Source organism: Muntiacus reevesi, chromosome 15, assembly GCF_963930625.1.
Source record: "Muntiacus reevesi chromosome 15, mMunRee1.1, whole genome shotgun sequence".
Classification (NCBI taxonomy): domain Eukaryota; kingdom Metazoa; phylum Chordata; class Mammalia; order Artiodactyla; family Cervidae; genus Muntiacus; species Muntiacus reevesi.
The window spans coordinates 19,108,171-19,122,546 of NC_089263.1; the positions used below are offsets into that span (position 1 = coordinate 19,108,171).

Consider the following 14,376-nt stretch of genomic DNA (forward strand, 5'->3'; position numbering starts at 1 on the left):
TTAACAATATGTGGCGGCTCAGCAGTAAAGAATCCACCTGCAATGCAGGAGTTGCAGGCAACTTGGGTTTGATACCTGGGTCAGGAAGATCCCCTGGAGTAGGAAATGGCAACCCATTCCAGTATTCTTACCAGGAAAATTCCATGGACAGAGGAGCCTGGTACAGTCCATGGGGTCGCAAAGAGTCGGACACGACTGAACACGCATGAAACACAAAAATACAGGGAAAAACCAGTTGGTGCTTTAACTCCCACTACTACAGAAAAAGACACAAGTATTTGCTGTGGACTGGATGTTTGTGTCTCCCACCAGGTTCTTACATTGAAGGCCCAACCCTCAATATGTTGGTATTAAGAGGCAGATCTTCTCACAGGTGATTAGATTTAGATAAGATCTTGCCAGTGGGGTCCTCGTCATGGGATTAATGCCTTTATTTAGAAGAGGAAGAAGACAGACCAAGCTCACTGTCTCTCTCCATGCGAATAGGTAGAGAAAGGCCTCAAGCACACAATGAGAAATTGGCCATCTGCAAGCCAGGAAGAGGGTCCTCACCAGAACTTGACCATGCTAACCCCTTGATCTTAAGTTTTCAGCCTCCAGAACTGTGAGAAAAAAACTCTCTTGTTTAAGCCACCCAGTCTATGGTATCTTGTCATGGTAGTGTTTATAGGAAGGAAGCCGTAGAAAGGGAGAGGTTAAAGATGAGTTTGAGCAAACTCTGGGAGATAGTGAAGGACAGGGAAGCCTGGCGTGCTGCAGTCCATGGGGTGGGAAAGAGATGGACACGACTGAGCAACTGAACAACAGCAATGACCAAGTTCAGACAGAGAGAGGGGGAAGTGACAGTAAGTGAGTTTCTTGCTGAGAAGATGGAAGAGAGTAGGATTCAGTGCTCCAGCAGAAGTACTGGACATAGTCAGTTTGGTTGAACATTCTCTCATCACTACAAGAAGGCAAAGAGAAGAATTTGTGCTGATGACTGTGAGTTTAAAGATTTGGTATAAAGTTCAGGTCATCTGCTGAGTGTAAAGGAGGAGATAGGAAACTTTGAAATAATCTTCATGAAGAAAAAATGGTTAAACTTATTAGGGAAGATTGGCTAAGTTGAAGCCTTGAGATTGGTCACAATGGCTTTTTCTTTTTTTCCAAATTGAAGAATAGTTGATTTATAATGTATTAGTTTCAGGTGTAAAGCAAAGTGATTCATACATATATATTGTTGTTTAGTTGCTAAGTCGGGTCCAACTCTTTTGTGACCCCATGGACTGTAGCCCAGTCCATGTGATTTCCCAGGCAAGAACACTGGAGTGGGTTGCACTTCCTTCTTCAATGGATCTTCCCAACCCAAGGATTGAGCTTGCGTCTCCTGTGTTGGCAGGTGGATTCTTTACCACTGAGCCACCATATATATATATATACATTCTTTTCCAAGTTCTTTTCCTTTATAGGTTATTACAAAATGTTGAGTATATTCCCTGTGCTATACCGTGGGTCCTTGGTGATTATTTTATGTACAGCAGTGTGTATATGTTAATTCCAAACTCCTCATTTATCCTCCCTCCCTCTTTCCCCTTTGGTAACTGTAAGTTTGTTTTCTATGTCTGTGGATCTACCTCTGTTTTGTAAATAAGTTCATTTGAAACTTTTTTTTAAGATTCCACATATAAGTGATATCATATGATATTTGGTTTTGCCTGGCCTATTTAATTTGGTATGATAATCTCTCAATTCATCCATGTTGTTGCAAATGGCATTATTTCATTCTATTTATGGCTAATATTTCATTGTATTAACACATATGTACCACATCTTCTTTATCCATTCATCTGTTGATGGACATTTATGTTGCTTCCATGTTTTGGCTACATAAATAGTGCTGCAATGAACATTTGGGTGCATGTATCATTTTGAATTATAGTTTTGCCTGGATGTATGCCCAGGAGTGGGATTGCTGGATCTTATGGTAGCGCTTTTTTTTTTTTTGGCCACACTGCAAGGCTTGCAGGATCTTTGTTCCCTGATCGGAGATTGAACCTGTGCCTGTTGTATTGAAAGCCAAGTTCTTAACCACTAGACCACCAGAGGGGCTTTCTGGCTCAGTGGTAAGAATCTGCCTGCAATTCAGGAGACAAGGTTTCAATCCCTGGGTCGGGAAGATATCCTGGAGGAGAGCATGGCAACCTACTCAAGGGTTCTTGCTGAGAAAATCCCATGGACAGAGGAGCCTGGCTGGCTATGGTCCCTGAGGTTGCAGAGTTGGACACAACTGAAGCGACTACACACGAATGAGATCACCAGGGAAGTCCCTAAGTCAAAATTTTCATTTTGGAATTTATTTCATTGAAATAATTTAAAAACCTATTTTTCTAAGGATGTGTTCATAACTTTGCACCCATTTAACAGATATCTGAAGTACCCACTATGTGCCACTTTTCCAGACACTGGGAATACAAACAGTGAACTGTTAAATCTCTGAACTTAAGCCATTCTAAACCAGAATTTCTTCAGAATGAAGTCAGCTGGTTCTTCTTAATAATCCTGTGGACTTCCCAGATAGTAATATCTTTTTCAAATCTTGGCCATTTTTAAGTATACACTTCAGTAGTGTTAAGTACATTCACATTGTTGAGAAACAGATCGTCAGAACTTTTTCATCTTATAAAACTGAAACTCTATACCTATTAAACAACAGCTCTCAAATGCCCCCTCTCCCCAGCCCCTGGCAACCACCATCTACTTTATTTTTTGTGTGTGTGCCACACAGCATGTGATATCTTAGGTCCCCAACTGGGAACTGAACCCGCATTCCCTGCAGTGGAAGCTCAGAGTCCTAACCACCGGACTGCCAGGGAAGCCCCTTCCATTCTAATTTCTCTTTCTTGGAGTTTGTCTCCTTAAGATATTTCATATGTGTGGAATCATACAGTGTTTGTCTTTTTGTGACTGGCTTATTTCACTTAACATGTCCTGTGGGTTCATCCATGTAGTAGCATGTGACAGGATTTCATTCCCTTTTTATGGCTGAATAGTATTCCACCTTATGGATATACCACATTCTGTTTATCCATTCATCTGTTGGTGGACATTTGGGTGTCCAAATGTTTTGATGCACTGGCTTATTTGCTCTGTGGCATGTGGGATCTTCCAGGATCAGGGATCGAACCCATGTCTCCTGCATTGTCAGGTGGATTCTTTACCACTGAGCTACCAAGGAAGCTCCCCCCTTTAAAAAAAAAAATTTTTTTTTTTACATGCTACTTTGATTATTCCCTCAAGCAATATCATCCTTAAACCCAGACAACTGGAGTGCCTGAGCTTAGTGGTGCCTCGATGGCCCCCTTCTTTGATGATGAAGAGTCCAAGGAACTTGAAGGGTATATCCTCTGAAGCCCACATACCCTCCTTTAGACCATGCTCGGGGTACCTTCCCAAACATCTCCAAGCTCAGTTCCTCAGTCTATACAGACTTCTTCCTAAGTTCACCCTTCTCAGAGTGGACCTGTTACGGTGTAGAGCCCTGGGCCCAGAGGTAGTCAAGGGTAGCCAAGGGCAGCTTTCAGGGAGAGACGTGGTGTGGATTTTCAGACTGAGTGTCCATGTGCAGGCATACGAAGGCCCTTACACTGCAGGACTGAGTGGGAAATGACAGGGGGCCTCCATTTGTACTTTTTCTCTGGAACCCTGCAAATAGCAGCAGCTATAATATTATTACCCAAACATGAACCAGGTCTGAAAATCATGTGATCCCAACATTGCAAACCTGTTTTTAACTGGCTGTATTTTCTAGAATCAGTGTACGCCTAGCTGCCCAGTGTATGGAGGCTGGGCGGTTGAAGCAGATGGGTAAGATTTGTTGCTTAGTAAGGAAGTTTGCACCAGGGTGGAAAATACTGTCATGAGTCTAAGTCTGTTCTTGTCCTTTGCATACATAACACCCATGAGCACTAATAGGAAATACAGATGATACATTCATGCAAAAAGGGGAGGCAAGACCCTCTAGTTGTCAATGCCAGTAGGTAAATGTTTACACAGGCAATGCAGCAAGTGCGCCTGGGAATGCAAAAATGGAAGCTGAGAACGAGCCTGTTTGAGCTACACAGACACGGCTGCTACAAATTCACGGCTGCTGGCCCTTCCCCAGAAGCATCCTGGAAGGGTGGTTTTGTGGGGAGAACATGAGGTCAATTCTCTTCCTTGGAAAGCTAAAGGAGTCCCCTCAGGAATAATCTCCCAACTCAGCTGCTGTGCTTTAGCCACATGTGTTTGTGTGCTTAGTCCTTCAGTCGTGTCTGACTCTTTGCAACGCCACAGACTGTAGCCTGCCAGGTTCCTCTTTTCATGGGATTCTCCAGGCAAGAATACTGGCATGGGTTGCCATTCCCTTCTCCAGGGGATCTTTCTGACCCAGGAATCAAACCCAGGTCCCCTGCATTGTAGGTGAGTTCTTTACCGTTTGAGCCACCAGGGAAGCCCACTTTAGCCACACATCACAGCTCAACACTGGGCCAGGGATATGGTAGAAGTAATAAAGTGCTTACGAAGGGTCGTGAGCAAGTAGTAGACAGCTGAGAGACATCGGTCTCTTCCAGCAGCTATGTTTCTTCCAGAACTGGCCAAGTAGATCCATTCTACTCCTGGGGACTGGGAGTCAGGCTCCAGACTGAATAACCTCCGATCTTAGCATTCCTTCCAATGCCATCCCATGGTCTCACACTTGGCAAGTCCAAGTCTAAAAGCCAAATCATCACCCTCAAACTTGCACCCTTCCCTGTGTGTCAGTTCATTGGCAGGATCACCCACATCCACCCCTGTCACTCAAGCCTGAATATTCCTCAACACCTCCCACCTTTTCCCAAGCCTGGGCCACCACCACCTTTGTTCAGGACAATTTAGAGCCTCCTAAGGGAATCCTGACTTCAGTCTTCCTCACTTCTATCATCTCTTTTGAATAATCTCTGCAGCACTCACCTGTCAGAAATATCGTTCTGCAAAGTGAATGCAATAATGCCCTTCCCCTTGATCCATTCCCCACTTGCTACTGATGTGAAAAAGACTGCTTTTCCACCTCCATCCAAAGCACCTGAGCCAGCCAGGGGCTTGATTGCTTGTTGCCATTCAGACCCTTTGCACAAGCTGCCCCTTCAACCTAACACAGGCTCTCAAACCTCCCCTCCGTTGCTCTTTGTTCTACTGTCAGTTGTTTGTTTTACAAATATTTACTGCTTTGCCAGTGGTGGTGGTTTAGTTGCAAGTCTTGTCTGACTTGTGACTTCATAGACTGTAGCTCAGGCTTTGTGCTAAAGGCTGAGGTTTTGCATGCAATAACCCCCCTCACCACATGAGACTTACATCTTAGGGCTGTCAACTGAAAGAAAAATACACAACCTAAAAGTGAGTTAAGTTTTATCCGGGGAACTTACACAGCACGATAACCCAGGAAACAGCCTAGCCCTTAAGGGTGGATATATATGAGATTTTTTTGCAGCGGGTGGACGGGTGGGAAATCCATCCATCAAATTGAACATCAAAAGATAACTGATCATACACAAAAACCCAGCCATTTCAAGTTAATGACTTAAATGCTCTTCTATGTGTAGGAAGATGCAAGAATCTTGTTGTTCCGTTGCTCAGTCGCGACAGACTCTTTGCGACCCCATGGACTGCAGTACATCAGGCTTCCCTGTCTTTCAATATCTTCTGGAGTTTGCTCAAACTCATGTCCATTGAGTCAGAGAAGCCATCCAGCCATCTCATCCTCTGTTACCCCCTTCTTCTCTTTCCTTGCATCAGGGTCTTTTCCAATGCGTCGGTACTTCGCAATAGGTGGCCAAAGTATTGGAACTTCAGCTTCAGCATCAGTCCTTCCAATGAATGCAAGAATCTAGGTTCATTTAAATTATTCCTTAGATTTGCATCTTCACTATCTAAGGATCAGTACATTCAAAACACAGAACGTTTCCTGTTTTCCCCTCAGGCAGACTGAGACCAGAGACTGCAGTGGCCACAGACTTGATTCCTGCAGAAGAGGAATTGCACGCAACATTTATTTTTCCTTTACAGGGGCAACTGACACCTCCTCTGGCCCAAGGAGTAGGACGCCTTCCTCTGCCTTCCAGGCACTTCCCATGCAACATCACTTGATTCATTTCCTCACTGACCCTTTCCCCAATAGCACACAGGAAGGCCTTAACTGGTCAAGACATCGTGGTGACTATGCCCAGGCCACACTTCCCCTGCTCATTCTGAGGTCCCAAAATAGCGTTCAGAGATTGTGCCCCTGACCACCACCACTTTGAGTGGGAACATCCGAGGATTCCAAGGCTCCCCCCCTCCCCTGTTGTCTTAATGGTACGCTCCAAGCAAGGGCTCCCGGGTACCGGAAATAAGCCTCGGGGGGCGGGACCCGTTGCTCAGGGTAACGGAAGGACGGAAACGGCAGGTTGAGCGGGTTTTTTGGAATTCCGTGGCTGCGTTGAGGTGGAGGTGACCGGCTAGAGGAGCTTCGCGCGTTGCAGGGGAGGTGGGACTCAGCTCCCGGGAGGTAACGGGTCTGGGAGGACAGAACGGCGCCCCTTCCGAATGGCGTTCTGGCGTTTTCCTTGGCCCGAAAGAGTCAGTGTGCCCTGGTGTCTCCCGTTGCGGTCTTTAGCTTTTCTAGCTCCTTGGGCGGCCTACAGTTGGCCCTCTCGTTAAATTCTTCCTGTCCTTCAGCGTTCAGCTCCTACATCGGAGACATTTCTCTAAACCCGTTTCGCCTTTGTAGCTCGGTCACAGCGCACATCCCCAGCTGCCTCGTTTTATAGTTTCTCTGTGTTTACTTCTCGCTCTCGGAGAAGCCCGGGTGCTAAACCCGCGGCGTCTCCCTTCCGCGGCGCCTCACTAACCTCAGGGCCTCTTGACAAGGAGTCTGCTATCCGCACAGGGACTTAACAGCCACCTACCTGTGTGCTACTCAAGTCTGGTCTTAGGACTAATTTAGCAAATGTACCTGCTGAAATAGAAGGAGTTCAGCATCTTCCCTTTAGGGCTGGACGTCTCTCTTTTGGTCCGAATGCCTTTTCTGAATCCTCTACTACCACTCAGCCCCTAACAGAGGGCCTAATCGTAGGTAAGAGTCCCCAGTAGTGGGTAAAAGCATGGGTTTTGGAGTCGAGTTGGACAGACTTAGGTTTCAGTTCTACTTCTGCAACTTACTAGCCTTCTAACCGTGGGGGACGTTCCTTAATTTCTCTGAATCCCAAAAGATCTTCATCTGAATTGGGAGTAATAGCACCAGTCAGAGGATTGGTATGAGGATCAGTATCATTTTTCCCCCAAATATTTATTGGGCACCTATTACGAGCCAGGTACTGTGCTAAGTCTTGGAGATTCAGTGATAAACAAAACCAGAGATGGCCCACTGCCCTCCTGGAGTTTGTGATGGAGTGGGAGATGTAGTTCTTAATCTAAGAAGTGTAATGTTAAAAGTGTGGTGATGGTGAGAGATTACAGTTGCCTTGAAAGATGTAATAGGGGAGTGTTTAGACTGAGCTTGTAAAGGAGTGTGGGATTGAGCTGAGACCTAAAGGATTTTTAGGAATTAACAATAAAAAGATCGGTGGGCGGGAGATGAAAGAAGGGGTATTTATTTTTATATAAGTTCCAGACAGAAAATCATGTGAAATTGTGGCAGGAGGAACTTGGGGGTTTGAAGGACTCAGCAGTTCAGTGTAGCTGGCATATAGAGTGATGAAAGGGAATTAGCATGGACCAGACCTTTATATCCTGACGTCAGGATTTTGGACTAATAATGGAAAGCCACCAAATCGTTTTTAAGATGAGGATGAGTCACAAATCTGGTTTGTTGTTTCAAAGACATTTTAGCTGCTGTGTGGGGAATGAGTTAGGAAGCTGTGTAGTAGTTCCGGTGAGAGATGATGGTGACTTTGGAATAATGTGGCAGTAGTGGATCTCAAAAGTAGACTTGAGAGATGTTTGGGGACACAGGACTTGGTAGTGGCTGTGGAGGTGAAGTGGTTAAGAATGTTGCCTAGGTTTCTTGTTTCAACAGCTGGGTGGATGATGGTATAATTTAGGAAGATTGAAAACAGCAGGAAATACAGGAAGGGGTTTTCTTTCCACCACTCTGTGTTGCCCTCTTCTTGTAATACTCCCATAGCTACTCACTAAAGCCTATCTGCATAATGTGCTTCCATTTTACCCTTTCCTTTGCACTCTCCAGAGTCAGCCACCAACACCAGCCTTTGTCACTACCGCTGAAATAGCTCTCAGTAGCCTCTTAGCCTATGCTCTTGTTATTCCCTCCCTACTTTAATCTTCGCATTGATGCCATATTTAGTTTCCTCAAACACCGATTCAGTCTTGTCAGATTCTCTTTTACTCCAGAACTTTTTGTCACTATTACTTACAGAATAAGGTCTAACTTCCTTAATTCGACGTTTAAGATCTTGCACAGTGTAGCCCCACCCTTTTACTAGCCTTCCTTCTCACTGCCCCCCGAGTTGAACTCTACCTCAGGCTACGTACTCATTTTCCCCAAGTAAGTTTTTCGGATTCCCTTGTGAATGCCTTTGTTGACAATACTTTCCTTCCCAGTAATGTACCATGTGGTTCTGGTGACTATCTAAATTTAATCTTTACATTCCAGTTCAAGATTTCTTTTGCTGGGAATCCTGCTTGATGTTTGAGCACACATTTATTTCTTAGCCTTGTTAACTTCTCATTTATTTTTATACCATTTAATTGGTATAAATGCATTTGCAGTGCTATTGCTTTATTCATTTATTGTGTATGTGTAGATAATAGTATATATTTGCAATACTGTTAAATGACAGCTTTGTTCTAGGTAGCATAATGGGTAGATACTAAAAAAAAAAAATGAAAATGTGAACAATTGAATTATGAGACCACTTGATTAGACTACAGCTTTCTAATAAGGAAATTCCAGGGGATTCTCCAGATTCTTTGGTTTGGCTAAGAATCACCTACTCCTACAGTTGGTAGTCCTTAGCCTGTTGAGTACCCATTGTGTACATAACATGTTTGAAATACTCAGTTAACAAGTAGAGAAGGGAAAAAATCAAATTTGTTTACTTTTGGTAGTTTCATCCAGCTCTTGACATTTTTCCTTTTCAGTTCCTTGCTGTGTGCAACAATGGACCAGAAAATTTTATCTCTAGCAGCAGAAAAAACAGCAGACGGCCTACAGGAATTTCTTCAAACCCTGAAAGAAGATGATGTGAGTATTGGGAAGCAAGTTCTGTCAAAAGCAGATGCCAGGCATGATGACAGATGCAAGGGACATGTTAGAATTAATTCTGCCACTTCATCTATCCCCCACTCTCCTTAGAAGACAAGGGTTTATTTGATAACAACTCATAGATGTAAAGAAATGGGGGAGAGGAAGAGACATGGACTAATTAAGGGCATTTCTGTACATTTATACAACTGTATAATTTCTTGGGAACATACAGTCTAATGAAATTGACCCAGTTTGAGATGGAGTGCTTAAACAGATCAAGTTTCATAAAAAAAGTTAGCAGTTATACTTCAACAAAAATACCAGGCCCAGATAGTTTTGCAGGAGGCTTCTACCAAACCTTTAGAGATCAGAGATAAGAGCTAGATAGTCCCAATGCTACACAAGTTGTTTTAGAGCATATATATTACATAATGTATGTACATACATAAGGAAAGCTTCCAAGTGCTCTTTATAAAATATAACATTGATGCCCTAAACCTGATAAAGACAGCTTGAAGGGGCTTCCATTGGTGAAATGTGAACATCAATATAATCAAGTTCAGTTATGAATTATAAATCACTGAAATATAAAGAAATCTGTGAGTCCATATTGATAATAAAAGTAAATAAATGGTGAGAAAGGTTCTTGCTTACCATAAAGTTAGAAAATCATCATTTGGCAACAATCATGATCAACATTGGATCAGGCAGAAGCAGCAGTGGATGCTAAATCCAGGGAGAAGTTTTTTGAACTTTTTATTTTGAACTGATTTTAGACTTACAGAAAAGTTATAAAAATAGTAGAGTTTCCATATAGTTCCCTCCCTAGTGTTGACATCTTACATAATAATTTCAGTAAAATTTTACGAACCAGGAAGTTAATATTTGTACCACACCTTCAGTGAGACTAAAGACTATTTGAACCCTACCTGGTAGTTTTTTCACTGATACCTGCTTTTTTATGTTCCAGAATCCTACTCAGGATCCTACACTCCACTTAATTGTTATTTTCCCCTGATTTTCTGCAGTCTGCAACCGCTCCTCAGTCTTTCTGTCTTTTGAGAACACTGAAGTGTTTTGATCCATTATTTTGCTGAATGTCTGATGTGTCTCATGATTGAACTCGGGACATGCATCCTCAGCAAAAAGACCACAGAAATGGCTCCATGCCTTTTCACTGTATGTCATATCATTGGGCTTGTGATATGTCATACCTGGTGATGCTGACTTTGAGAACCTGATATCAGAGGTTGCTGCTGGGCTTTTTCATTATACAAGAAAAAGTTAGATGAGGAGCACGATACTTGCATAGTCTTAAAGTTTCTTCCACAAACTGCATACTGGTTGCAAAGGGAGGAAAAAAAATAATTATAAAGTGGGAAAATAAGGCAACACATTTGACTGGGTGATTAGACTCATACTACCAGTGAAGGACAGATGGTATCACATGCCTCCAGGTGTGATACTCCAAGAAGGACACAATATCACTTGTATTCTGGCCAAGAATGCATAAACTTAATCTAATCATGAGGAAGCATTAGACAACAGAAAATGAGGATTGTCCTGTCTTATAAAAATCTATTTTGAAAAAAAAAAAATCTATTTTGATGATGCCATTAACTTGGTAGTTCCAGTCTGTCCACTAAAAGAAAAAATTTTAAGCTTTTCAATGTAACAAGGATACTTAACCTTACTTGGAGCTTTTCTGGTGGCTCAGACGGTAAAGAATCTGCCTGCAGTGCAGGAGACCTGGATTCAGTCTCTTGGTGGGGAAGATCCCCTGGAGCTGGGAATGGCTAACCCACTCTAATATTCTTGCCTAAGGGAATCCCATGGACAGAAGACCCTGACAGGCTGCAGTCCATGGGGTCGCAAAGAGTCGGACATGACTGAGTGACTAATACACACTTGGTTTACTTTTGCATTTTAAAATGCAGTAAAAAGGGAACTGAATAAGTTCAAAAACTAAGACCGCAGATCATGTAACTAGAGGGAGGAAGACGAAATAGGAGTAGAGGACAGAAGGAGTGGAAGAGAGCTAACATTTGTTGAGAGCCTGCTGTGCCCTAGACCTGTACAGGGTCCTCTGCCTGTCATCTAATGTAATCCTTCTAACAGTGCTTTGAGGCAGGAAGTAGACACGCATAACAGAGGTTAAATAACTTGACGTTATAAAGCTAATATATGACAAAGCGAGGATTCATATCTGGGTCTTCTGATTCTGGGGCCAGTTTTTTTTTCCCTGTATGCCACTTTGCCTTCTCTTAAAACTGAATTTTTTCAAGAAGAGTCAGGGTTTCTCAGCCTTGTCACTGTGTATATTTTAGAGCGGATAATTCTTTATTGAGGGAGGTTGTCCTATACATTGTAGGTTGTTTGATAGCATCCCTGGCCTACACCCATTAGGTGACAGCACCGTTCCAGTTATAGCAACTAAAAATGTCTCCAGACTTTGCCCTGTATACCCTGCCTGGAGTGGGGGTGAGGGGGTAACCCCTGGTTGGGAACCTCTCCCCTGAGGGTTATGTCAAGGGCTATTGGAGGTTCCAGGCAGAGCAGTCAGTTATTTCCCTATTAAGTATTTAAGAAGGGAGAGATGAACTCTAGTCAGAAAGAGCAGGCACCTGTAGAAGAGATCAAATTCAGTATTGTATTGGTTTTGGCCTCTGTGATAGTCCTTTGTCTGGATATTATCAACCTCATCTGAGTTTTTGCTGGCTGCTGCTGCTTAATCACTGAATGTTTGTGCTTTGTTTATCTTTACATTTTCTCCCTGGATGATCTTACATGTTCCCATTGACCTCTTTGCTCTCTGAGCTCTACTTTGGCATATCCAGTTATCAACTTGACATTACCACTTGGATATCTTAGGAATAGTAGTTGTGAGCCCCATATCAGATCTGCTCAGTCAGAAACTGCAAGTGGAGGTCTCTGTTTTAACAATCCCTCTGAAAGATTTAGATGCTTGCTTAATCCCTGATTTTCACCATGTCAGTAAATGGTGTCACCATCTACCCAGTTAGTTGCTTAAGCCAGAAATTTTGAATTCTCTTTGATTTCTCTTTTTCCTTTATCACCACAGCCATTTCACTTCTAAATCATGAGGAAATCTGTCTTTGTCTTAGTCCATTCAGGCTGCTGTAACAAAATACAGTAGACTGGGTGACTTATAACAACAATTATTTCTCATAGTTCTGGAAACCAAAAGTCCTGGATGATGGTTCCAGTGTGGTCAAGTGAGCGCCCTCTTCTGGGTTTCAGGCTTCATATTGTACCTTCATATGGTAGAAGGAACCTGGGAGCTCTGTGGGATCTCTCATAAGAGTCCTAATCCCATTGTGGGAGTTCTGTCCTTACACCTATTCACCTCGCAAAGTCTCCACATCCAAATACCATTATAATGGGTCTGAAGAGTCCAACACATGAATTTTGGGGGATATTTTCAGACCATAGTAAAGCCCTCCTGATCAAGCTCTCAAATATATCTTCAGTGTACTGATTTTCAAATTAAGATGGGGTTATATCCCAATAAACCCATTTTAAGTTGAAAATATACATTGAAAAATACCGTAAACCAGAAATGCATTTAACACACCTACCAAACTTCGTAGCCTACCCTTACTTTCAGTATGCCGAGAATACCTACATTAGTCTTCAGTTGGGTAAAATCGTCCAACAGCCTGTTTTTTAATAAAGTCTTGAATATCTCATGTAATTTATTGAATACTATTCTGAAAGTGAAATACTGAATGGTTGCATGGGTGCAGAATGGTTGTACGTGTACTTGTTGTTTATCCTTGTGATCCCAAAGCTGATCACTAGCAGGAAAGGATAAAAATTTGAAATATAATATGTACTGAATATGTATCACTTTTGCACCACTCATCCTCTAATTCTCTATATGGAAATGTCCTCCGCCTCAGAGACGCTTTCTCCCTGACTACTGTAGCTGAAGTTGCCTCCCTTTCCTCAATTATTGTTTATTTCAGTCTTTTCAACCATTTCTTTTTCTGATTTTTTTCCTGTTATCCTTTTTCCTTCTATCCTACTGTAAACTGAGTCAGACTATCATGTTGGTCTTGTTCATTCTTGTACACCTAATGCTGAGGAAAAAGAAAATATTCAAAGAGTATTTGTTGAATGAATGTATATCCCCAAGAACATAGCTCAATACCTAGTGCTGATTAAATATTTAATAAATGTTTGTAGAATGAACGTATGAATAAATTTCATCTTGACAGCCCAGTATCATCTTACGATCCACCCTGCTATAATGTGAATACATATGTTATTTTTGATGCCTGGAATTTCTGAAAGATATGATCCTGACAGATGAGCGTTTTTCATATTGGGAGTTTAGGTCATTCAAATAGGGAAATTGTTGCCAGACTTGTACCTTTTCCTTTCTTTTTTTGTAGCTCATTAACCTCCTTCAGAATCAGGCAGTGAAAGGAAAAACTGCCGGAGCACTGCTGAAAGCCATCTTCAAAGGTAATAATAATGCCACTCCTCTCTCTGTGTTCACTGGTATGTTTGTTTACTTTTGGCTCCTATTGCTATTTTTCGTATTGCTTGAAGCATCACTGAAACTTTTCTGTTTTGGGGATTTCACAGAATCAATAGCACTATCTTGTGGACTTAAATAATTCTTCTAAGGCAGGTAGAAGTGGCTATCTGAGATGTATTGCTAGTTTTGGAACCTGGAAAGGATGTATTTCATAAAATACGGTTTGGTTTACTTGTGCTTTTTAAGCTTATGGAGAACGGCAATAGTTAATCTGTATTTAACAAGAGGCTAGGGAGCTCTGAGTTAACGAAATGGAGTATCTTAGTTGACTTATTTAGAGATGCTTAATTCCCAGTGGGGCATATTTGTTTCCGTATCTTGAACAAGGGCCAGTTTTATATTGTTGCAGATTGTAACTCACAGTCATTTTGTAAATTGTAGTAGAATAAAATTCTATAAGCACAAATTAAAAGTGGCTTTAGACCCTTAGCAGGTTATTTTAACTTGGTTTATTTTTCTTACCCCCTCAAGTAATTGGGTCTTGCCTTGCAAGGTTTCAAAAACACATATTTAAAATTTGGAAACTTTTTAAATGACTGTTTTGTAGAAATATCAGAGACCAGGAAGT

At 42.2% G+C, this 14,376-nt stretch overlaps 1 protein-coding gene across 3 annotated transcripts in view; it reads left to right on the forward strand.

Annotated features, from left to right (window-relative positions):
• The first annotated feature begins 6,420 nt into the window (after window positions 1-6,420).
• Window positions 6,421-14,376, forward strand: part of FANCI (FA complementation group I) — a 61,272-nt gene continuing 53,316 nt past the window's right edge. Inside the window, exons 1-3 of one of the 3 annotated variants that reach the window (XM_065906947.1) lie at window positions 6,421-6,541; window positions 9,136-9,238; window positions 13,660-13,732. In XM_065906947.1, coding sequence (XP_065763019.1) covers window positions 9,155-9,238; window positions 13,660-13,732 — 157 coding nt within the window. In that variant the 5' untranslated portion in view covers window positions 6,421-6,541; window positions 9,136-9,154. Of the gene's footprint in view, window positions 6,542-8,407; window positions 8,540-9,135; window positions 9,239-13,659; window positions 13,733-14,376 lie in introns of those variants that run through there. The other 2 variants (XM_065906946.1, XM_065906949.1) reach the window with 2 other exon arrangements.